This window comes from Chanodichthys erythropterus, chromosome 3 (genome assembly GCF_024489055.1).
Source record: "Chanodichthys erythropterus isolate Z2021 chromosome 3, ASM2448905v1, whole genome shotgun sequence".
NCBI lineage: Eukaryota > Metazoa > Chordata > Actinopteri > Cypriniformes > Xenocyprididae > Chanodichthys > Chanodichthys erythropterus.
The window spans coordinates 39,336,708-39,360,753 of NC_090223.1; the positions used below are offsets into that span (position 1 = coordinate 39,336,708).

Consider the following 24,046-nt stretch of genomic DNA (forward strand, 5'->3'; position numbering starts at 1 on the left):
TCTGACAAAATAAGAAATCAGGTTCTTAAAAGGTTAAGTACAATGAGAAAAAAAAAAAGAAGAAAAACTAAGGGCTCTTTACAAAAAATTTATTAATATATTTCTTCTTTACATATCAGCTTGATTTATGAAACTAAGTACACTTAAAACTAGTGCATGTATGCAAATATCAAATAACCTTTATGCGTAAATACAAATCATAATGTAACAAATCAGTGTTTCATAGTTTTTTTTTACTTCATTTAAATCCATCTTTGTCAGTTGTTTAAAAAAAAAAAAACTGGCCTTCAAAATTACTCAAAAGGCTTAAATGATCTAGAGTGGAGGTACTGATGAATGAAACAACATGGCGCACTCGAGCTTACATTCAACAGATATATGGTATACAACATACAGAGTGAAGCACACAGCACACAGCTCAGCAGGTACAGCCATCTGCAACCTGTCCTTACAGAACTACTACAATTTGGGTATCTGACCTTAAGTTGGTTAAGGACAATTCCTACTAGTTTTAAAAATAATATCACCCACACCAAAACTGAAAAAAAAAAAAAAAAAAAAAAAAAAAAAACACACTGGTTTGACCTTTTTTTATACAAAACAATAAGTGCATTCATTGTTTTTGGTGAAATGATCAGTGAAAAATAATAACAGTAAACGGATCATAAATCAAATACGCCAGCTAAATACATTCACCAATGAAAGCAGTAGGCCAATGTAGCCTCTACTGCATGATATTGGTAAGATGAGGCTTAAGTCACCATCAGTGGGAATTACCCAATAATAAATATGTTATACAATAAAATAATTTTATATGAAAGAAGATAAATTTTGTAACAGATATTCTTAAAGTATAAATAAAGTTTAACTGAGAGAAAACAATGGCTATCTGGAGATGAAACTCAAAAGTCTCTTTGATGATGAGAATAGCTTAAAATATTAACTTTGGCTTGGGATGAAGCCCCTCACGCTCATGGAGGGATTTCCCAGCAGCTGTTTGGTCAGTATACAACTGACCATTGCATCAATGGTACACTGAACAAAGAAACTTTGTTCTTTACTCCTTCTAGTGAAATAATGTTGCAAACATAAAGGTTTTCATCATTAACAATAAACCACTAGCAGAAAGAGTGTGGCTTAGTGGTAAAATGAGAAGTCTTTCAAATGAAAACTGACAACAAATACACGGCTATGAAGAAATCAAACTAGTCCAAACATCCCAAATGATGGCATCAAACAACCTTCAATGCAGCAAAACCTTTAAAATTCGAAAACGGAGGGCTATGGTAGCTGATGAGCATAAGAATGGAGTGGTGTCATATTCACACTGTGTGTGTGTCTGTGTGTGTGTGTGTGTGTGTGTCTGTGTCTGTCTGTGTCTGTGTCTGTCTGTGTCTGTCTGTGTCTGTGTGTGTCTGTGTGTGTCTGTGTGTGTGTCTGTGTGTCTGTGTGTCTGTGTGTCTGTGTGTGTGTGTGTGTGTGTGTGTGTGTGTGTGTGTGTGTGTGTGTGTGTGTGTGTGTGTGTGTGTGTGTGTGTGTGTGTGTGTGTGTGTGTGTGTGTGAGCTCCAGGCCCACAGAAGAGGTACCTTCAGAGTCCATGTCTCGCCAGGTCCACTCTCCATGGCCAGTGATATGTCCTATATGAGCAGAGGGCTCTTTGGTCACTCTAATTATCAGACCAAACCTGAGTCTTTGGCCATCTTGTAGAAAATTCCCTTCTTGGCAATTAAACTGGATGGAGAATCAAATTCTGCCATCTGGCCTTTATCGAGAACCAGCACCCTTTTGAGAAAATATTATTAATTAATATTAATATTAATATTTAATTAATATTTTCATTTAATATTTTTGCAGATTCATTATTCCAAAAACAAAGAATAAGCATGCAGATTACCTTGTGTAGTCCATGATGGTGTTGAGGCGATGTGCGATGGTCAGGACGGTGCAGTCCTCAAACTGAGTTCGGATAGTGGACTGTATCAGATTGTCCGTCTCCAGATCCACAGCTGCAGTGGCTTCATCCAAAACCAGAATCTTGGTTTTCCTGAGGAGAGCTCGAGCCAGGCAAACCAGCTGCCGCTGACCCAAACTGAAGCCCAGAATATCCAGTCAGAAACAATCAGATCAGGTATTAGAGCACATTGCCAAGAAGAGGGAGGAATCTTGTCAAGAGTTTGTACCTGAGATTCTCTCCACCCTCTGAACACTCATGGTTGAGTTTGTCAGGCAGGCCAGACACAAAGTTCTTGAGATGTGCGAGTTCCAGAGCTCTCCACACCTCCTCATCAGTGTAGCCATCGAAGGGATCCAGATTCATACGCAAGGAACCTGAGAACAGCACTGGATCCTGAGATAGTAGGGCAAGGTGGATATAAATATAAAAGACAAACAAAAACAGTGTAGTTCAGTTTTCATTGGCAAGTTAACTGCAAAAATAAAATCATTATATTCTGAAAGGAAAACTACGGAGCCCCGCACATGACATGCGAAAAAAAAAAGTAAATCGTGTGCACGATTTGCCATTTTGTTCCCTCGATTTGCTAAGTAGTCAGCACGATTTAATAATTCATTCCCTCAATTTATAAATCATGTACATGATTTAGCAAATCAAGGAAACAAATTATTAAATCGTGCGTGTGGTTTATAAATCGAGGGAATGAAGTAGTAAATCATGCACACACACTTTTTTCCTGAATGTCATGTGCAGGGCTCCGTAGAAAACAACGATGTGACAACTGTATTTTTGATAACAGCAAATGAGTGACTTAAATGAGTGTTTATGTCTACTCAAGCACGATACCTGAGGAATGATTGTAATTCTGGATCGGAGCTCATGCAAGCCCAGCTCAGCAATGTTCACTCCATCTATATGGATCTCCCCCTGAGCTGCCTCAATGATGCGGAAGAGCCCTAATGTTAGAGAGGACTTTCCTGCTCCTGTCCTACCCACAATTCCCACCTAAGAAAAACACACAAATATATACAAATATATATATTATATATACAAATATATATATACAAATATATATATATATATATATATATATATATATATATATATATTCCTAAATGATCATTGTTTATTGATAAAGTCAAAGCATGAATAGACTTGGATATTGAAATGGTTTCACGCACTTTTTCTCCTCCCTCAATGTTGACCGAGATATCACTAATAGCCAGCTCTAAGTCCTCTCTGTATCTCAAGCCAAAGTTGCGGATTTCAATGTGACCAATGGTCGGCCAGCCGGCAGGCAGAGTTGAATGTTCCAACCTCCATTCAGCCTGTGAACAGAGACATCAATACAGCACAGACCAATCACATCTCAACAATTCATCTTTAACATTGAAACAAGAAGTAAATGAAGTTAACTTGAAATACTTGAAATTGTCATGAACTAAAACAATTCATAGCAGACATCCAATACTGTTTTAATCTGCTAATATTTCTAATTACACTACCATTCAAACACCAGGGCTGTGTTTATTTTACAGTAAAAAAAAAAGAAGTAATATCTTAAAATATTATTACAATTTAAAATAACTATTTTCTATTGTAATATGTTTTAAAATGTAATTTATTCCTGTGATGAAAAGCTGAATTTTCAGCATCATTACTCCAGTATTCAGTGTCACATGATCCTTCAGAAATCAGTCTAATATGATGATGCTTAAGAAACATTTTTATTATTAATATCAATGTTGAAAACAGTTGTGCTGCTTAATATTTTTGTGGAAATTGTGATACATTTTTTTAGGATTCTTTGATGAATAGAAAGTTCAATAGTATTTATTAGAAATAGAAACATTTACATGTATTTATTGTCACTTTCAATAAATCTTTCATTCATCCTTAATGAATAAAAGAATACATTTCTTAAAATAAAACAAAAAAAAAAAACAATTTTACTGACCCCAAAATTTTGAATGGTAGTGTATACGATTAAATGTAACATTTAATAAGTGTATGTAATACACATAAAAAATGTAAATGTAAAAAAAAAAAAAAAAAAAAAAATCTGTCACACTGCAGGTCCATTTGTCATGAACTAGGTTTTTTTTTGTTTTTGTTTTTTAAATGATAAGACTTGACCAGTGGTTTAGTTACCAAATGGTAAAAACTGAACAGTTACAAGATCTTTGTTAGATATACACATTCCCTTTACACATTCATATAAATTTTAACCTAAAATCCTCATGTTGGCAAAAGAAAAAGTACATGGAAACATCATCTTTCTGCACACTAGTGCCTCATCTTGTACATAAACTATTCCCCACCCCTCCTCCCTGTGCGCTAACTGTTCTTATCTCTTTAGTACAGTGTGAGATAAAGAAACAGGGCTAATCACAGATTGGACTCTACAGAAGCACAGCATGAACACACACAATCTGCCTGCTGATGCACTGACCTCTTTCTCTGTATCTCCATATTCCTTCACCCTCTCCACCGCTACTATGTTAGTCTCCAGCTCAGAGGACATCCGCACCAACCAGTTCAGAGATGCTGTGACCTGTGTGAAATACAAGACTAGTAAGAACTTGGGTGGACATCTGCCCTGTATCTCAACATTTGTAGTCAGACTGACCTGTAGCGCATAGGAGATGGAAAGCCCCATGATTCCTGGACTCAGACTGTCCCTGGCCATCACAGCAAAAAGCGCTGCAAATGTCACAATACAGTTCCCCACAAACTCCAACCTCACCGCCAGCCATCTGCAGGACACAGAGGCACAAAGACACAGAAAACATCAACTTTCTGAATGACAAAACACTAATACATTAATGATTAATGAGACCTAATACAAAAAAAAAAAACCTAGTGAGGTTCTGTGAGTTCTCACCGGTTAGCTACAATGCTGGGGAAATAAGCTTTTTGGTTGTAGTCCACTCTGCCGTCACTTTCCCTGATGAAGCGCTGCTGCTCTCCAAACGCTCTGATCACGCTGGTTCCCAGCAGCGTCTCATTGAAGTGCGTATAGACCGGAGAGCGGCTCACAGACTCCAGTCGTTTCAGTTGCCGGGAAGACGCCACGTAGAAACGCTAACAAAAACAGAAAGACCACATTAGAGCAGCAACTCTATCTCTCTCTCTCTCTCAAATCTTTTCTATTTGAATATAAACTACTGATACAACATTATATTTTAGCCTAAAGTGTTGCTAGCCTATCCTAACAAGCATTTGCAAGGTAAAATAACTGACTGACTTGTACATAGAAGTACAGCAGGCCCAGAGGGGGGATGATGATGGCTACCAGTGGCGTGGCGATGAGGATGACAGCACATGAGCCCAGAACATTAAACATGGAGCCCATGAACATTTTTATGATGCTAGGGATGACCGAATCAATGGTGTCTGTCTCTTTGGCAAATCGATTGACCAGGTTGCCACTGGGTGTACGTTCGAAGAAAGACATGGGAGATCTCAGGACATTGTAGAGCATTGTCTGGTGCAGGTAGCGGGAGGCTAAGATCCCACCAATAGACACCGCCACAGAATAGCAGAACACTGCAATGCCTGCCACAGAGAGAAAAGAAAAAAAAAAAAAAAAGAAAAAAGAAAGAAAAAGTTTAAAAAGCTGGCTCTTCAGAATCAAATTAGTTTGTGGACTAATTTACTAAAATAATAATAAATAAAATATACATATATAAAAATGAACTATACAGAAGTAAAACAGAACTTTGGATAATGAAAAAAATGCATTAAATTAATAATATTAGGGGCTATAATTTAACATGTTAGTATTTTTAATTTGACCACCAGTAAAAATTTAATTACATTAAAATTAATTCACCAAATTTTCACTATTTTTAAATGTTCACATTTGAAAATATTATTTTTTTTTGTTTGTTTTTTTAAATACTATCATTATTAATTGGCAGTTACATTTAACCAAGTGCTAATGAAATAAAGATTAAAAAAAATAATAATTTTCGAAAAGCAAGTACTTATTATCAATTATTTATTATTGTTTATAAACAAAATTCTGAAATGTTTTCAATTGAAATATTCAGAGTGAAATGAATTTTTTTTTTTTTTGCAATTCAATATGGACTTTTATCCCAGTATACCAAATAGCTATGGTGTATGAATATATCCATATAACTACATTTAAAAGCTTTACTTTGGTAAAACATTTAAGAAAGTTGTGTAATGCACTTGACCCTGAGTAAAAGTAGTCAAATTAACAATAGTGTTCAGGAATTTAAAATGCAAATTTATACAAATCATACACAACCGACTGAACATCAGTCCTTTTAAAATCACCTTGTGACAGTCCCAGGGCTCCATACACCCCTAAGCGCATCTCTCTGTTGGGCTGGGTGTTGTTGATAACAGGGTCATCTGTCCAGAGACTGAGCCAGTAGTTTGAGCCCAGAGAGGACAAATGATGACAGAAGAACAGAAAGACACTGAAGATGGACAGCGGCAAGCCGATAGCCTTCATGTACTCCCAAAACACAGACAGCTTCACCTGCACGAAAAACATCATTCACTAAATCTCAGAATCAAAAGGAACCAGTTAGTTTCAAGTGACGCAAATTAAGCCTAGACATGATTTTGAGAGAAACTATTGAACATAATCAAGAACAAACAACATGTCCTCAGGGAATCATGCTCTCACATCCTGACATAGAGATGGCTGAGTCATACCCTGCCAGTGTTGGCCTTGTCTGCCTCAGTTAGTCGGGCAGATTCTGCAGATTTGGTCTTCTTTGCGTCAGCAGCATCGTTAGGTTCAGTCTTCTGTATTTTACCTGTGCCTGCTGCATTAAGAGCGTTCTGACTCTCCCTACAGGACACAGACAAACACAAGGCTAGTCAATCATGTCAAAATATTATTAATACATGACTTAAACATTAAATGGTTAATACATATTAGACGGTGTTCTAATCAACCGTAACAAGACATTTTAGTATCTGGCACCAACGAGTGAGTGCATATATCTGATGCACTGGGTTTACATGGTTTTGTTCTTGGTTTTCGTTCTGATGGACAGCATTTGGAATTCATGAGAAATGTAGCAACGAATGATTCACGGAAATTACCAGTGAATAACCAGTTACATTTCACTCTGTTTCCACTCTAAGCTGTCATATGACATCAAAAGACATATACAGAATGTAGCTCACAAATCATGACTCTGCTGCTGAACAAAGAAATGAACTAGTAAAGTCATCAGGAATCCCTTACCCCAACAGGGCAGCAGGCCCCCCATTCTCGAGTCCTTTCCGTGGGACTGAATCTGTGGATGAGAAAATATTGACTAAATCAGACAGAATTACATGCTTCATGCCATTCCATGTCCATACTTACACCACTGACTCCATTCTAACAGAACTCAATCATTCTCACTATTATATTATATATATATATATATATATATATATATATATATATATAATAAGTCAAGTCATTCAAAAACACCTATGCAACAACACAATCTTTTTTCAACATTTTTTTGTAATCATGCAGTGACTAAAGCGTCGGTCTGCCATTGAGTACAAACGTCTACATTTAAAATGGCAGTAAAAGGCAATAATAATTTGCTTCTAAGCAACCACACCTCTAAGGCCAGATGAATTGAGAGACAAAACCACAGACACTAAAGCAATGTTTATAGTCTCAGAGGTATTGGTTATGGTTAGAAGAATCACCAGCAGGCTGTGCTGTAACAATTCCCAGCATCTCAGACACAAGTCAGGTGGATGGAGAACTGCCACAGTGACAAGACTGGTGAAGGTCAAATGTTGAAGCCCATTCACAATGCTCCATTCTAGCAGAGAGTGATGAGTGTAAATGTCCTACACACACTACAAACACCTTTCCCTGAAATTAAATGATCTTATTTACAAATATCATGTGTCAAATTAATGCTATTTTAATTAGTGAATTTTAAAGAACTGTAATAACTTAAGCCCCGTTTCCACCGCAGGAACTTTCCCTAGGAACCAGGGAGTTTCTAGGAAAAAGTTCCTGGGACGAATTGTTCTGGGTAATTTCCGTAGAAACAAGGCTTTTTATACTTTATATATTTAAATTATTTTAGACCATTTCATTAAAAGCAGCCTGTGATGGCATAAATATGTTGAATTAAATGACTTTTGATGTTAAAATGCAAATGTAAAAATGTTCAAATGTATGAGGTCAGTAAGATTATAAAGAAATTATTACTTTTATACAGCAAGGAGACATTAAAATAATTAAAAAAGTGACAGTACAGAATTACAAAATATCTCTATTTCTATTCAACAAAAAATCCTGAAAGTTTCCATAAAAATATTAAGCAGCAAAACTGTTTTCAACATTAATAATAATAAATGTTTCTTGAGCACCAAATCAGCATATTTGAGTGATTTCTGAAGGATGTGAATTCAGCTTTGCAAAAATATATTAAAAAGAGAAAAAATGTATTTTAAATTCTAATAAAATCTCAAAATATTAGGGTTTTTACTTTATTTTTGCTCAAATAAATGCAGCCTTGGCAAGTATAAGATTCTTCTTTTAAAAAAAAAAAATCTTACCAGACACAAACATTTGAATGATAGCTGTCAATGGACTAACTAATGAATGATGTTCTCAATTAATTCTCATTAAAGCACATTTATGTTGTGTGCATATTATGCAAGTTACGTAGTAACAACTAGTCAGTTCCCTCATTGTTCAAGTAGATATGCGATCAAATTATATTACTGTGAAAAGGAGTACCACTTACTCCATCAAAATGGAGCACAGTGCAAGGATGTATAAGGTAAATTTAGGGTTGTGAGCTGTACTCCAATGGTAATGAAGTGGGAAAATACTAAAGAATCTAACTCTTTAAGAATCTTAAATATTTCAGGCCCCAGACCTGATAATAACCCCTACTCTGTCATGCAGTGCATGCAGACCTATTCAATTTATATGGCCTGGGGACCAATTACACCCTCAAACCTTCAGATTTCCCTTTTTCGTCCTCTGTCTCCCCTCCCTCTTCTGAAGAGCCAACAGAGGGGACACAAAAAAATAGGAAAACATGGAGATGAAGACATATAGACAAAGAAAAAGATTTTTCTCTAGATGTGGATTACTTGGGATGAAAAAAGATCACACTCAATGTGAACAATAGTAATCATTCAGAGGCAATGGCTTTGTGAAAGGACAGATGCATGAAAGCATGAAAGAAGTACAGACATGAGGAGGCCAGCCTCACCTCCCACTGACTCCTCCTCCTCCTCTTGCTCTGTGTTGCTGTAGGTATGCAGGAACTCAGCGAAGGCGCCCTGTCTGTCCAGCAGCTCTGTGTAAGAGCCCATCTCTGTGATTTCTCCATCCACCATCACCAGGATCAGGTCAGCCTGGGGCAGGAAGCTCAGCCCATGGGTCACCAGAACCCGAGTCTGAAGAAACACCATGTGTGATGTGAAATGTCTATAAGAGATGTATACATATTTAGATAATATATGGGAAATGGCCTTACTCTGCCCTGTAGCAAGCCCTGAGGTCCGATGACCTTCTCAAAGATGTGTTTTCCTACATGGGCGTCCACGGCAGAGAGCGGGTCATCCAACAGATACACAGCACAGCTGCAGTACACAGCCCTGGCCACGCTCACCCGCTGTTTCTGACCTCCAGACAGATTCACGCCCTAAGATTACAATATCACACGATTAACCCAAGGCAATCTTACTATAAAAAAATTACAACATGTAGCACAAGTACATGTAACTTGTGTCTTTACCTTGATTGACACATTACAATGTCACACGATTAACCCAATTACCTGTTATTATGTATTTAAATCAAGACACCAGAGGTGAATAGGGTAAAAAATGTCCCATTCTTTAATCACAGTACATTGACACAATTGTTTTGTATTACAAGTTTTCTGAAATGTTCTGTTTAAATATGCAAATGATACATTACCTAAATAAATATATAGTAATTTGCATACATTTACAGAACAAAACTCTAAACACTGAATAAAGCCAGTTTCAAAATTGTTTCATTTTGCTGACATGCTGTCAAAAGCCAGAAAAAAAAAAAATGTTTTTAAGAATAAAATGTTATATAAACCAGGCAAATGGTTTATATAACTCATGTAGACCCATTATATACCCCCTTTATAGACCTCATGTAGACCCACCCATTTTCAGCACTGCACTCGTTGTGTTCTGTCTTCTGGTTTGTATTTCCACAGGATGAAGGCAGAATCTTATGGATTTATGAATGAACCGGTCGTTTTAAAATCTTCCCGGTCTACTGACATTTGTTATGATATCTGCTTTAAACATTACAATGCTCATGATAACTTTTGTTATCTCAACAATTAGTAAATCCATTTCTCCAGCTAATTACTCTTCGACAGCGATGCCATAGAAATATACAGAGGTATCGCAAAAAGGGAAGCTCAAAGACAAAATTCTAAAGATGGCTGCATTTCTCTGGCGCATGAAGTCTATAAAAACCTTTAGAATATACAGTCAAACCAAAATTTATTCAGACACCTTGAACATTTAATTCATTAATACAGTTTATTCACTACAGTTAAAAAAAGGTAATAAAATATGACAAGATCTCAGAGTTAAACTCTGTCAGAAAAAAAAATATCTTAATTATGTCAGATAACACTTGAGCAAAACATGGTCAGGTCAAAGGGTCTGAATAATTTTTGTTCCCAAATTTTTATCAGTTTTACTGGTAGTCCACTGTATGAAGAATTTTTTGGTATAATATGTCACAGTTTAATTTATTTCACTTTCCTCACTGACATAAATGAACTATAGTGTCCTGCACACACTAGTAAAAATATACCAAAAATATCAAAAACGTCTGAATAATTTTTGGTTTGACTGTAGAAAGGAATAATAATGAGAAGTTTGTGGGTATTTGTGTGAGAGAAAGTGTAAGAATCACCCTAAAATCTATGATTACCTTCTCCCCAATCTCTGTTGAGTCTCCTCCAGGTAGGATCTCCAGGTCTGGCAGGAGAGCACAGGCCTCCACCACTTTCTGGTACCAGCTGTCTTTGCTCTCGCGACCAAACAAGATGTTGTCTTTGAGGGTGGCGTTCTGGATCCATGCTTGCTGAGGCACATAAGCCACAGAGCCCTGAAAAACAGTCAAACACTCAATGTATCTCTTTATTATCCCATTATTACAGTTATCCAAATTCACAGTGGGGACCAAAAGTCTTGGACCAATTTGAAAATCTGACATTTTTCTTTTATATCTTTATCATCTTTTATTTAAACCTTAAATATCTTGAAATTGTCTTTAAGAAATCAAAACAAAACAAAAGTTATGACATACAATGTCAAGCATTTTAGATTCTGCACCATTCTAAATCAAATAAGTATATTTGGGATATTGATCATGTGATGGTCAGATGTTCTTGTTTCCATTGAAGCACAAGATGCTTTTGGGATTATTTTCAAATCATGTGGAGTTCATGCAGCTCAAGTGCTGCTGTCATTAAGGGTTAGTTCACCCAAAAATTAACAGCGGCATTTATAATGGCATTTATTACTTACCCTCATGCCGTTCCACACCCGTAAGACCTTCATTCATCTTCGGAATTAAATAAACATACTTTATTTACAAAAATATTGATCTACAACATGCATTCACAAGAGCATCATGACACACGTGTTTTGTGTTCATGCGAGAGCTGACATTGTTGCTTGAACACGCTTTGGATAATATTATTTTGTAAATAAAGTGGTAAATTAAGTTTTTTTGCACAAACAAAGCACGCTTCATAAAATTGAGGTTAAACCACTGGAGTCACATGGATTACTTTAATGATGTCTTTACTACTTTTTGGGGCTTGAAAGTGGTAGTTGCATTGGATCTCAGATTTCATTAAAATATCTTCATTTGATTTATGTAAAGGAATGAAGGCCTTACAGGTTTGGAACGACACAAGGGTGAGTAATTAATGACAGAAATTCAATTTCTGGGTGAACTAACCCTTTAAGACATTGTTTTGCCTTCTTGAACATTACCTTGCAGATTCTGCAAAGTGTACATTAGGTAAACTTATGATTGCAACTGTACATTGCAATCGTTTTGGTTAAAATATTAATTTAAGAGCTCAGTGTTGAGTTTACAATTGACCTTTCACTGGAGTTTGATTGACAGGCGGACTAAGACTATTTCATATCGAAAGTAACCTGCTCTTTCTTGTCTGTTGGTGCATTGTCAGCGTCGTCTTTGCTTCGCAATGTATTTTTCACTGTGTGAGAACATGATGTGAGGCGTGAGAGCGGCATGGCTTGTCGGACATAGCAAAAGTAACTAAGAGGGGAGGGTCTTTGCAAAAGGTCAATTGCAATTTCAAATCATTTTGGACTCGGCTGGACTCGACTCGGACTCGGATGTTAAGGACTCGGACTCAAGTCCGACTCGGCCCTTTTTGGACTCGGACTTGGACTTGATTGTTTAAGGACTTGGACTCGACTCAGACTCGACAAAGGTGGACTCGTACCCAACACTAACATGTAGCACAAGCACATGTAGCTTGTGTCTGTACCTTGATTGACACATTTCCTTCTTGCTTCTGCATCTCCCCAAGCAAAGCTGAAAGCAGAGAGGATTTCCCCGAACCCACATGCCCTACCACAGCAACCAGAGCCCCCTCAGGGATACACACATTAATCCTGAAGAGAGAGAGAAACATGCTGACAAACAGTTCAAACACCATGTGGACACAGGCGGCATTGTGTCAAAAAGGTATAAAGGCGTTTCTTTCATTCATTCATTCATTTGGATTTCTTTTTTCACTTCATTGTTGATTGAAGATTATAGGCAAATCTTTTACAGTGTACTGATATTAACAACTGAATTTACAGTGAACAATAATGCAAGACAAATTACATGGTTTAATGCATGATTTGAAGTAGATAAGGTAGAAATCAAGATAAGATTAAAAGGAATTCGGCAACCCAAATTTCTTCATCCTTCTCATTAATATCAGTGGAGATTCACCAGATTACATTTCCTCTGGCAATTGACGCTCTCCAGTATCGGGGTTCATGCACATGTACTTGCCTGTCATGTCCTCAGTAGCCCATTTCACTGGTTCTGCTCTATGTAACCGCAATATGCAAGTCAATGCTAAAAGTCATTTTGATGCATTGAATATAGTATAGCTACATTTGCGTAGAGTACTTCATAGGGCTGGGAATTGAGAACCAAATCAAAAAAATCTAATGAATTTCATGACATTGTTATGTGAATGGTTCTTTATTGTAATAAATTGTACTTCAAACAATAGTGAGAAACATTAAAATCTTATCAAAAAATATTGTATTTGTTTAGTTAGGACTAAGTGTTGAGGGAGTGTGGTGCTTCTGTGTAAGTAATAAAATAACTGTTCATGGAATGGTTCATTAGAAGCAGGATCTTAAAATTCCATACAATTCCCATCCCTAGTACTCTATAAAATTGCTATTCATTGTATCATCTAGTACTTGCAAAGTGATGTTACCTCTTCAAAGTAGGGGGGTCGTCTTTAGACCAGCTGAAAGCTCCGTCCACAATCCTGATGCAGTCAGGAGCTGAATGAGCAGGAAACAACAATGAAGTCTCTTAAGTGAACATCAAAACACATGGGAGGATGACTTTAAACCCCCAGATTCATCGAACAGCTGTGTTACTCTCTCATACAATACTTTTTTCTGTCTGTGGAAACTGCTTTGGGACTGCAGAGCTTTGAGTCAAACAAGCAAAGCATCCTAAAAAAAAAGATGCTGAACACGGCACATTGGCTTTATTGTAAATTTGAACTGCTTGTGAATCACTGGACTTACATCCAGTGATGGCTGGCCGCTCCACACTGTCTTCATCCAGCTCCTCATGGGACAGAAACACACGCAGACGCTTCATAGACACACTGGCCTAAGGAGGCAACAGATTTCTCAGTCAGAAATCAAAATTAGGGAGACAACGATTTCACCGATCACCGTATTAACACTCATCTTGCTTGAGAAGATGCTCTGGGTCCAAAACCTTTTGAGCTATCATGACATAAACCATATTCTCATTATGACATGCTTAGTATACATGCAGCTTAAAAAAGAGAGAGAAAGAAAGAAGGAGAAAAAAAGAAAAAGACAGTAATACCTGCACCATGCTGCTGATGACCATGGGTAACATATTTAGAGGGAAGCGCAGGATGTTGAACAGAGCCAGAGAAACAAACGCCTTCTGCGCATCCAGAATATTATGTTCATCCACTAACACATATACTGCAAACGTGGAGAGGGCAACCTTTGTGAAAGAAACAAGATCAAGAGTGAATGTCTCCACAACCATGGAGGTAGAATCAAAAACAATGGGCATAACAAAAGAGCCCATGAAAGATAAGAACTCTAATCAAATGATGCACTCAAAGGCACCACCTACCAAAAATGGTGCACAGACCCAAGTAAAGGTGGACACGGCACCAAGGTAAGCCGTTTTCTTCAGCACCTGCAATTCACTCTCTCGGATGGCAGACACTTTATCTTTGAACGCCAGTTCCCATGCGTAGAGTTTAAGCACTTTAATGCCATTTAGCACCTCGTTCATAAGCTTGATCCTATTGTCTTTGCTTTTCATTTGGGCAACCTGTGAGTGAGTGTGTCAGTTTAAACAACGATGATCTCATGGTTAATGAAATTGAAGGTAATAAACCTGTCGAGCAGGAAAAGAGGTTAAAAACCTGGTAGGTTTTAGTTTTCATGGCAATGACTGCATTTATGGGAACCATCAGCACCATCACAGCAATTCCAGCAAGCACAGAAGGACCCAGATTCTGATAAAATGAGAGCAAAAAAACGGGTATTAGTGATGTATAATGAAACGAGCACACAAATTAAACAAGCCAAGACCCCTTTGTTTGGACACATACCTGCCACAGGAAGTAGAGGGCCAGGATAACTTGCAAAGGTGCCGACCAAATCATGTTGATATAGGTGATGAGGTCCATAAACCGCTGTGCATCTACAGACATCAGATTCACAATCTCTCCGACAGTGGATGTTCGACGGGCAGCATTGGTAATAACCAAGGCCTAGACAAAATCAAGGAAAACATTATAATTCTACACTACCGTTCAAAAGTGTGAAGTCAGCAGTGTTGTAATTAGTTATAGTTACTAGTTACTTCTCACAAATGGTAACAGATTTAGTAACATCATTAGTTAGTTACATCATTATAAAAATAACTAATTACCAGGTAAGTAACTACTGCGTTACTTTAAAAAAAAAAAATATGTCAAATAACTTGAATGCCCCCAATATTAAATATAATAAATATAATATTATTATTTTAAGAATAAATAATTCTTGATCCGATTTGTGACTCATGATCCGCTCTTGCTTATGAAATTTCTCTGTACTGTACTACGTGTTGGTAGCCATTAAAGAAAATGTAGTTTCATATACGTTTAAATAGTCCTAAGCTATGTTTTAAATTAATTTACTTGATTATGAAAAGTGAACAGCATGAGTAAGATGCATCATAAGATGCGCAATATATCGGGAGTCATGGAGTGGTTCAGACATAATTTTGACCACTTCATTAAGTTTTGTTTTATAGAAAGCCTTTCTTTAAAGTGAATTTCGTTTTGTAAAAATTGTATCTTAATTTTAATCAATGTTTCATCAACCATTTGCCTGGATTTAATAAATAAGAAGCAAATATAGCAGACAATATAATCATGGATGCGCTGGCGCGATCACTGGCGCGTGAACTGGAGTGCGACTTATAGGCTAAATGAACCGAAACTCAGTGGCTGTTTGTCTCACAGACATGAGAAATATATCTATAGAAAGCTAGAAATGTCTACTTTTAAACTAAATAATTCAAAACGAAAAGCTACTCTCTGATTATGTAGGCCTAATCCGAATGAAATCTGCGGAGATGATGAGAATCAGCAATGTCAACTTCATCTTTGCAGCTGACACTGATTCAGAAAACATTACTTTATTAATAAACAATTAAAATGTCTCCTTGCTGTTTTTTGACATATTCATAATTATTACTTTAGCCGGTTCTTTATGGCAAGCTTTATGCGAGCGCTTGAGTGCATAGCCTATATTACATAAACGCTCATTATTAGTTTATTCTCTCCAGTATTTAAGACATTAAATTAATATAAATGTGATTAGTCAACTAATGGGTTAAATGAACAACTACTAGTCGACTAGAAAAACTTATTTCACATATTTTCTATCCAGCATGTCATAAAGGGTATTCTGGCTTGAGCTCGCGCTCAGCTCGCATGCGCTGTCACACACACACACACACAGAGCATCGTACATTATTATTAGTTTAAAATTATATTTGTGTATGACTAACTGCAGCACACACCAGAGAAAAATCTTTGCAGGTCCTATGGCTGAGAGAGAGCTTACTCGGATGAAAACCGCTTCAGTGAGCTCAATTACAGTAATGCGGCATTTTTTTTGCCAGTAACAGTAACGGCGTTGTAACGGAGAAAAAGTAATTCGTTTTGATTACTCGTTACTGAAAAAAGTAACACCGTTTATTTATAACGCCGTTATTCCCATCACTAGAAGTCAGTAAGGTTTTCTCTTTTTTTGGGAAAGAAATTAATACTTTTATAGTGTTTATTTCACTCAAACAAATTCAAATAGATGCTGTTTTGAATTTTCTTGTTTACCAAAAAAATTATCCACAAAAAATATGAAGCAGCACAAATGTTTTCAACGATGATAATAATAATAAATGTTTCTTGAGCATCAAATTGGCATATTAGAATGATTTCTAAGGGATCATGTGACACTGAAGACTGAAGTAATGATGCTGAAAATTAATCTTTGCATCACAGGAATAAATTACATTTTAAAATATATTACAATAGAAAATAGCATTTAATAATATTATTGTTTTTACTGTATTTTTGTTCAAATAAATGCAGCCTTAGTGAGCATAAGAAACTTATTTCAAAACATTTAATTTAAAAAATCTTGCCAACCCTGAACTTCTGAACTGCAGTGTATATGAAATTTAAAAGTCAGATTCTGTATTGTATTAAAACAAATAATTTCAATAAATAAAATGTTTTTTGTTCTGGGAGTTAAAGTATGACACATTCACACTGGACAATGCATTATTCGAAGTTTTTTGCTCTAAATGTGAAGAAAGTAACAAATACTCTTGAAATGTCCACAAACACCTTATTACACCATGTTATACACATTTTATCAATCAAGAGTCCACTTACTTTCCTATATACGGCACCAACGATGGCCGTACGTAACCTCATGCCAGTCACAAAGCAAACGTGAAAATATTTCTGCAGAATGAGGGTTTGCACACAGGTACAAACGAACAGCAGGGTGGTGTAGAAGTAGCCAAGCCAAGTGGGGGCACTTGAATCATTCACAAACTGGATCAGCAGCCTAAGATATAAAAGATCAAAGTAATGTGAGAATAAATTGATACATCAATCCTGTTTCATGTTGCAGCAGAATGCAGTTCTTCTGCATTCAAGTGAAAGGAAAGTGGGCAAACTGGTTAAAGGCTTAGTGCCGAGAGTTCAGGTGATATTTTCAGAAAATTAGAGAGGATTTGAACATGGTCCAATGCACAATTTTTGATGGCATGACTTCTAGCATGCCAAAACTAACTCTCCACTGGAGCTCTTTTTAAGAGCCACAGCTGTTGTTATGACAGTGTGGTGATCCCGCAGTCATTTCTAACCACATGACTGTGAAAACACAGTGGGAAGGCTTGCACTTTCCCCTGTAGAGTACTATAGTTCCTGAACACAGCACAGATGGGAATAATTACACCTGGAAAACATAAATAGCTCATTTTGATGCTGTAGATTCATACCTGAGAATCTCGGGTCCAACAAACATCAGGATGTCATGAATAATCTTATAAAGAGAGCTGACAAGAAAGTATGGTCCAAAGGTTCGGCAGAGTGCACAGAAGAGAGACGGATCACCACTTTTCTGAAGGGTTTTCACAAGCAAAATCTCAGACTCTTCTATTGGTTGTCCATCCTTCTTTTCACCCTTTGCTGCTCGTTTTGGGGAGTAGAGTGTCTTATCTACTGGCCTAACACAAAAACCAAGGATTAGTCATTTGAGTAGCAAATCTACAGACTTCATTTAAAAAATACCTATGTACCTCCTTGAGAAAATAATAAAAAAAGGTAACTCCTCAAGTCTAACCTTTTGACCTTATTGCATTCTTGGTCCCAGCGCCGCACTAGCTGTGGCACCACTCTCTGAGATTTATCCTCCATGTTGAGCGACCACAGATCCTTCTCCTCCAGAGGCCTTTTATAACCTTTCACCAATAATCTGTGAGGAAAAGTCAGGGACATGCTTTAACTATCAAGAAACAACATCCAGTCTGAATACGAGCTTAAAACATTAGCAAAATGAAGGATCCTTAAAAAAAAAAAAAAAACAAGTTAACTCAGATAAAACACTTTTTCTGATATAGATAATAATTATGGGACAAAAGGGATAAAAAAAAAACATGAGTCAGACTGAAACTTCTAGATACCTCAATACACTGGAGGCAATGCACTAACCACTAGGCAATTCTAGAAGCGCAGTAATTTATTTTTTATTATTTTTATTTGTTTACCCTGTGATCCACCAGAAAGTGATTTTGGACAGGAACGAAGCTCCCAACTCTGGACATGGATTCTGTACACAAACATTCATAATATTGGCCATCTATTCAACATCCACTTAATGAAGCATACCTTTACCTTCATTAAGTAAAGTTCACAAACCAAGTCTTTGACAGCCTGTGAAAAGAGCGGAGGCTGGTCGGACAAGCAGGCCAGGATCAGAGAGATGAGCAGCATGGCGTAATATATGTAGAAGGTGGTATATTTGAACACATCCACACTGGCAGGCTGAAAAAAAGAAAGTTGGATCAAACAACACTTTAAGGATTTGCTCACATTACAGACCAATCTGATTTGGTTTTTGAATTGGTACATTAGGACTGACTATCAGTTTGCAACTGATGAACTATGATTTATCTAGTTTATTCAATATCCTGTGTATCAATGATTATGTATTAATTGCCATATTAGTAATGATGTAACAGTCAACGTAATACTGAGAGACTTTCTTCTACAGAAACTGAAGAGTAGCCGTCAATGTGGGAAGAGACAGGAAATTTGGCCTGTGCTGTGGTGCAGAACCCACATGGCACATGAGAGATCATGAGTGACAGAGACAGTTCACACATTTGTGAATATACTGCAACTAAAACTGCTGATTCATTCACTCATGCACACATTTTGACATAGTGAACATCACATGAGGAAATTTATGAGGACAGAATGAACCAAAATGTGTGTATTCATACGCTGTGCAATTTGTGTGATATTACATATGCAACACATTCTGAATGACAAAAAAAAAAACTAGACTGAGGTGAATTTCTCAAAACAACAAAAAAATTAATCTGATTTCAAATCACATATGAATGTGGATTGACTGCAGAAAATGTCAGTTTTAACGCAAAAGCAATATTTACTTCATTCAACGCAAGCAGGATCTTGGAGCGAAAGGTGACCGTAGCGCACACTATGGCGATCAGCCAAAAATTGAGCATCACCCCTGAGGACTGGACCCCCTTCATCCGCCCATACTGGATCAAGAATGTAGCCAGCAACTAAAACATATAAAAACACATTAAATTACAAAACGCTTCAATTTGGTAAACATCAGGCTAATAAAAGTACTTGAATAGACAACTTTTCAAACTATAAAAATATGACTTCAGGGTGCATTTGCATAACTTTTTTCCCTTTCCTCAAGGAAATAGGAACAAATTCATGTCATTTGAATATGAAATAAATGCAAAGAAAAGAGTGGATTACAAGCAAAGTAGTTTAATTCAACACTTCCTTTTGTGAAAAAAAAGAAAGAAAAGAGAAAGAACAGGTCTCACCATTGTAATGCCAAGCATTGTGGGGCTGACTAGGTAGACTGGAGCTATTGTAGCCCCACGGCTTCTTTCCCAGAAAGAGTAGAAAACATCTGCCCAGCAGATAAGCCATAGGGTAAACCCGATAACCTGTTGGAGGAGAGTCACATGACCTTGTAACAGCTGTTGACCTTGGAAGATTTATCAGGAAACTCCTTTACAAAGCATGCTGCTAGATAAAGTGAGTTGTTTACTGTTGTGTACCGGAATCCTGTTTTGTTAATACTCACTGTTTTGGCTCTGTTGAGGTGGGTCATACATATATATCCACAGTCATGGCTTTTGAGGTATAGGATGTAGAACGGTGCAAACAGCCAGAGGTAGAGGCAGGGTATCCAAACCAGCAGTGTGTTCTGGAAACATGGTGTCAGATCTGGATTGTGTGTTTGCCATGTTCGGTTCCAATCCTGAAAACATGAGAAGATAAAGGGGGTTTATCAATTCTATTCTGCATCTTCTGAGATTCTTTGGACGAAACTTAGAAACAAAGTAACAACTGGAGTAGGCAAAGAGCTCTTGGCCGAATGGTAAAGCACACAAAGACTTAATGATGTGTGCAAGGAGCAAACACTCCAGGACTCTTGAGCAGATGTTTTAGAGAACTGAAGTCAAGGATCTGTTTTGCACAATAGAACAGAGCAGAGTCTTCAGCTTCTTGACCAAAAAAAAAAGTCTCCTTTAAGTAGTGACATCTAAAGCATGCCTAAAAAAAAAAAACTGAACCTTTCCTTACAAAGAAAATCTAATCTTGTTCTCTGCAGGGAGAACCTCTTCCCATTATCATGTCTCTGAGGCGGAATAATAGATCAATAAACAAAAGGCTACTCTGCTAAATTCTCAAGAACAGGACATGAAATGTGATTTTCTTGACATTTGAGCTTTTGAACTAATTGCATTTGAACAGCCTTGCCATCATTTTTTATTTGTAATGACAACAATCTTTCAAAACCTTTTACCTCAAATTCGTCGTATTTCACCTCAAATTCACATGACTGTAGCAAGATGTTAAAGTTAATGATCATTAACAACATGTTAATAATATATTTTAATTTGCTGAATTATACCAAAGTTATTCCAGTAAGTATAACAAAAAGGCTACATAATCTCCTAAAATAAAAATAAAAAAAAAACATGAAAATGTAAAATATTTTTATTGTATATTGTGTTTATGTCATGGCTATATTTGTTGCACTTTAAAATTACAGCATAAAAAAAGATTGTTAAATTTACTGAATTAATAAAAAGGGAAAAACAATAAGTAAAATAAATAAATAAATAAATAAAGTGCCACACTTAAACATTTTCCACTCAATTTCCCAGTACAATGACAAGGAAAACATGAAAAAAAATAATAATAAAAATAATTATTATTTATTATTTAAATTGTTTAAATGTCATAGCAGTATTATTTGTACCATTATATAATTATTGTAAAAAAAAAAAAAATGCTGAACTTACTAAATACGAAGAAGAACTGTACGTAAAACAAAACAAAAAAGCTAAACATTTAAAGAGTTAAGCTCAAATGTGCAGACGGTTGTGATCATTTGTTTCCAAAATTCTTTAATGTACATATATAAGATATTTAATTATATTTCCTTTATTATTATTATTCTTTTGGGATAAACAAGAACAAAACATGTTCACCTTTCATTTTTTTTAATAACTTTACAAACTTGAAAATCTTTCATTGCATTATATCCTTAAGCAAACAAAGGACTAACTAAGTAAACATAACAGCTGAGAGCACTTCAAGAGGAGCAACACACTTTCTTAGCATGCATGTTATCTGTCAGAGTGATTTATAACTCAATATTTTGGCCCTCTGATCCTGAAGGGCAAATTGACTATCTAAACCTGTCAGGCTACAATTAATACTGTTAATCCACAGACAAGTCAGACCTTCCACAAACTGGAACACAAATAAATAAAGCTCAATTCTTTCCAAATTTGACACATAATTACATAGGTTCTCTAGTTAAAAGGATACTGTCTGGTATGAGAGGAATTAGCTAAACAAAAAAACAAGTTAGAGCAGTGACAAGTTAACTCTTAAGCTTCACACGGTGATAAAGACACACACTGAGCAGGTGTCCGTTTTATAAATCGCTCTTATATGCGACGGTTAGACTGTCATAGAGAAATATCAACACTACAGAGTATAAGTCCGCAGAGGGTTATGAAATGCATATTTGGTACTTTGCTGTGTGGCTAACCGGTTAGCTTAGCAACAGTGTCTGCGTCTCAAACCCCAGTGAGCTGCCTACCTTGACAGCATTATTCGGCTTTTTAGGCGTATTTAGTCCGAAGTGAACTTTTCACGAGCGCATTTGATGCCCGGAAATTATCTGACCCTCGAAACGATCGTTCAAAGACGCCTTAAAAATGCTGTCTAGGTAGGCAGCTCGCTATGTTTTGAGACAGAGCCAGTGTCTCATGCTGTGAAACCCAAACCGGGTGAACCTCGGCAATCTGTAGAAAACAACACACCGTAGGTAAAACATAGTTCATGACGGTAGAACTGTTTATTTACTCACCCAAAACGGATCAGAACCGTCCAAACTGCAAAAACTGTCAATACCCATTCGCCACAGGAAAGATCTCTTATAGCGTGCTGGGTTTACACTGCCTCCGTTTCATAACCACTGCTGTGTGCTCTGGTGATGATGGGTACCTGTGTGGAGATAAAATGAAGCATAGAGGGCGCTGTTTCTTCATCAATTTAATAACTGACGTAACGGGAGTCACACACAACAATATGGCAAGCCGGTAATGAGGGAAGTAGCCTGTAAAGCTATATTCTTGTAAAAATGAAATAATATAATCAACCCATTGTGCAGGGTTAAATATAACAACCTAACTTGCTGGGTAAGGTTATCCCAACATGTGTTCTGTCCTATATTTAAACAGCAGCTGACACTAGATAGGCTAGTTCTTATTTATTAGATACTTATTTCAATAGTTTCTAGTATTTACTTACACTTGACTAGATAAAAAATGCATATAATCCATAAGACAAAAAAATAGCTGAATTTATTAAAATAACCCCATTCATAATTATGTGTGGTTACCTGTTGATCCACGACTGTATGTTTGTTTTGTGATGGTTGTTCATGAGTCTCTTGTTTGTCCTGAGCAGTTAAACTGAGCTCTGTTCTTCAGAAAAATCCTCCAGCTCCTGCAAATTCATCAGTTTTCCACCATCTTTTGCATATTTGAACCCTTTCCAGCAGTGACTGGATGATTTTGAGATTCATCTTTTCACACTGAGGACAATTGAGGGACTCAAACACAACTATTACAAAAGGTTCAAACATTCACTGATGCTCCACAAGGAAACACGATACATTAAGAGTCAGGGGGTGAAAACTTTTGAACAGGATGAAGATGTCACAATTTTTCTTATTTCGCTTGAATATCATTTTTTTTTTCATTTAGTACTGCCCTTTGGAAGCAACAGAAGATACCTTATGTTTCCCAGAAGACAAATTAAATACAATTTACCTTGATCTTCAAATTCCAAATGTTTTCACACCCCTAAATGCATCGTGTTTCCTTCTGGAGCATCAGTGAATGTTTGAACCTTTTTTAATAGTTGAGTTTGAGCCCCTCAATTGTCCTCAGTGTGAAAAGATGGATCTCAAAATCATTCAGTCACTGCTTGAAAGGGTTCAAATATGCAAAAATGCTTGAAAACTGAAGAATTTGCAGGACCTGGAGGATTTTTCTGAAGAACAGAGCTCAGTTTAACTGCTCAGGACAAACAAGAGACTCATGAACAACCATCATAAAACAAAAAAAACAGTTGGGGATCATCAGGTAACCACACACAGTATTAACAACTATGGGTCAAAGACGTAACCATGAAATTGAACCATCATATATTAGTTATAAATATGACCTTATATAAAATGTATTATATATATATATATATATATATATATATATATATATATATATATATATATATATATATATATATATATATAAATATATAAATAAATACATATATATGACTTATTGTGCATTGGATAAGCGCTACAGTTACCAGGTATATTGACCATATTTAATAATGACTTAAGTGAAGGTT

General features: G+C 36.5%; 1 protein-coding gene across 5 annotated transcripts; it reads right to left on the reverse strand.

Annotated features, from left to right (window-relative positions):
• Positions 1-79: 79 nt before the first annotated feature.
• On the reverse strand, positions 80-22,622 carry abcc1 (ATP binding cassette subfamily C member 1 (ABCC1 blood group)). 5 transcript variants are annotated; one of them, XM_067382183.1, is made up of 32 exons: positions 22,494-22,622; positions 20,187-20,363; positions 19,921-20,046; positions 19,504-19,641; positions 18,746-18,871; positions 18,595-18,656; positions 18,171-18,302; positions 17,827-18,054; positions 17,213-17,390; positions 14,873-15,034; positions 14,684-14,776; positions 14,386-14,589; positions 14,104-14,250; positions 13,791-13,878; positions 13,469-13,538; positions 12,512-12,638; positions 10,912-11,088; positions 9,458-9,625; positions 9,191-9,377; positions 8,932-8,973; positions 7,192-7,243; positions 6,651-6,789; positions 6,264-6,471; positions 5,203-5,513; positions 4,840-5,039; positions 4,585-4,711; positions 4,408-4,509; positions 3,137-3,283; positions 2,802-2,960; positions 2,182-2,348; positions 1,896-2,090; positions 80-1,783 (listed from the first exon to the last, which is right to left on the reverse strand). In XM_067382183.1, the coding sequence occupies exons 1-32, from the start codon at positions 22,539-22,541 to the stop codon at positions 1,675-1,677; spliced, it is 4,596 nt and encodes a 1,531-aa protein (XP_067238284.1). In that variant the 5' UTR covers positions 22,542-22,622; the 3' UTR covers positions 80-1,674. The 5 variants fall into 5 exon arrangements, with proteins under 5 accessions (XP_067238284.1, XP_067238286.1, XP_067238285.1 ...); XM_067382185.1 differs by lacking the exon at positions 22,494-22,622 and adding an exon at positions 22,224-22,315; XM_067382184.1 differs by lacking the exon at positions 8,932-8,973.
• Positions 22,623-24,046: the final 1,424 nt, after the last annotated feature.

Bases quoted from the DNA above. Each gene is read 5' to 3' on its own strand.
- abcc1 (XM_067382183.1), bottom strand. From the start codon at position 22,541: ATGGGTATTGACAGTTTTTGCAGTTTGGACGGTTCTGATCCGTTTTGG. The intron at 20,047-20,186 runs GTGAGTATTAAC...CTCCTCCAACAG, and splicing joins ACCTCAACAGAGCCAAAACA to GTTATCGGGTTTACCCTATG. The intron at 14,251-14,385 runs GTAGGTGGTGCC...TCTTTCACAAAG, and splicing joins GGGTCTGTGCACCATTTTTG to GTTGCCCTCTCCACGTTTGC.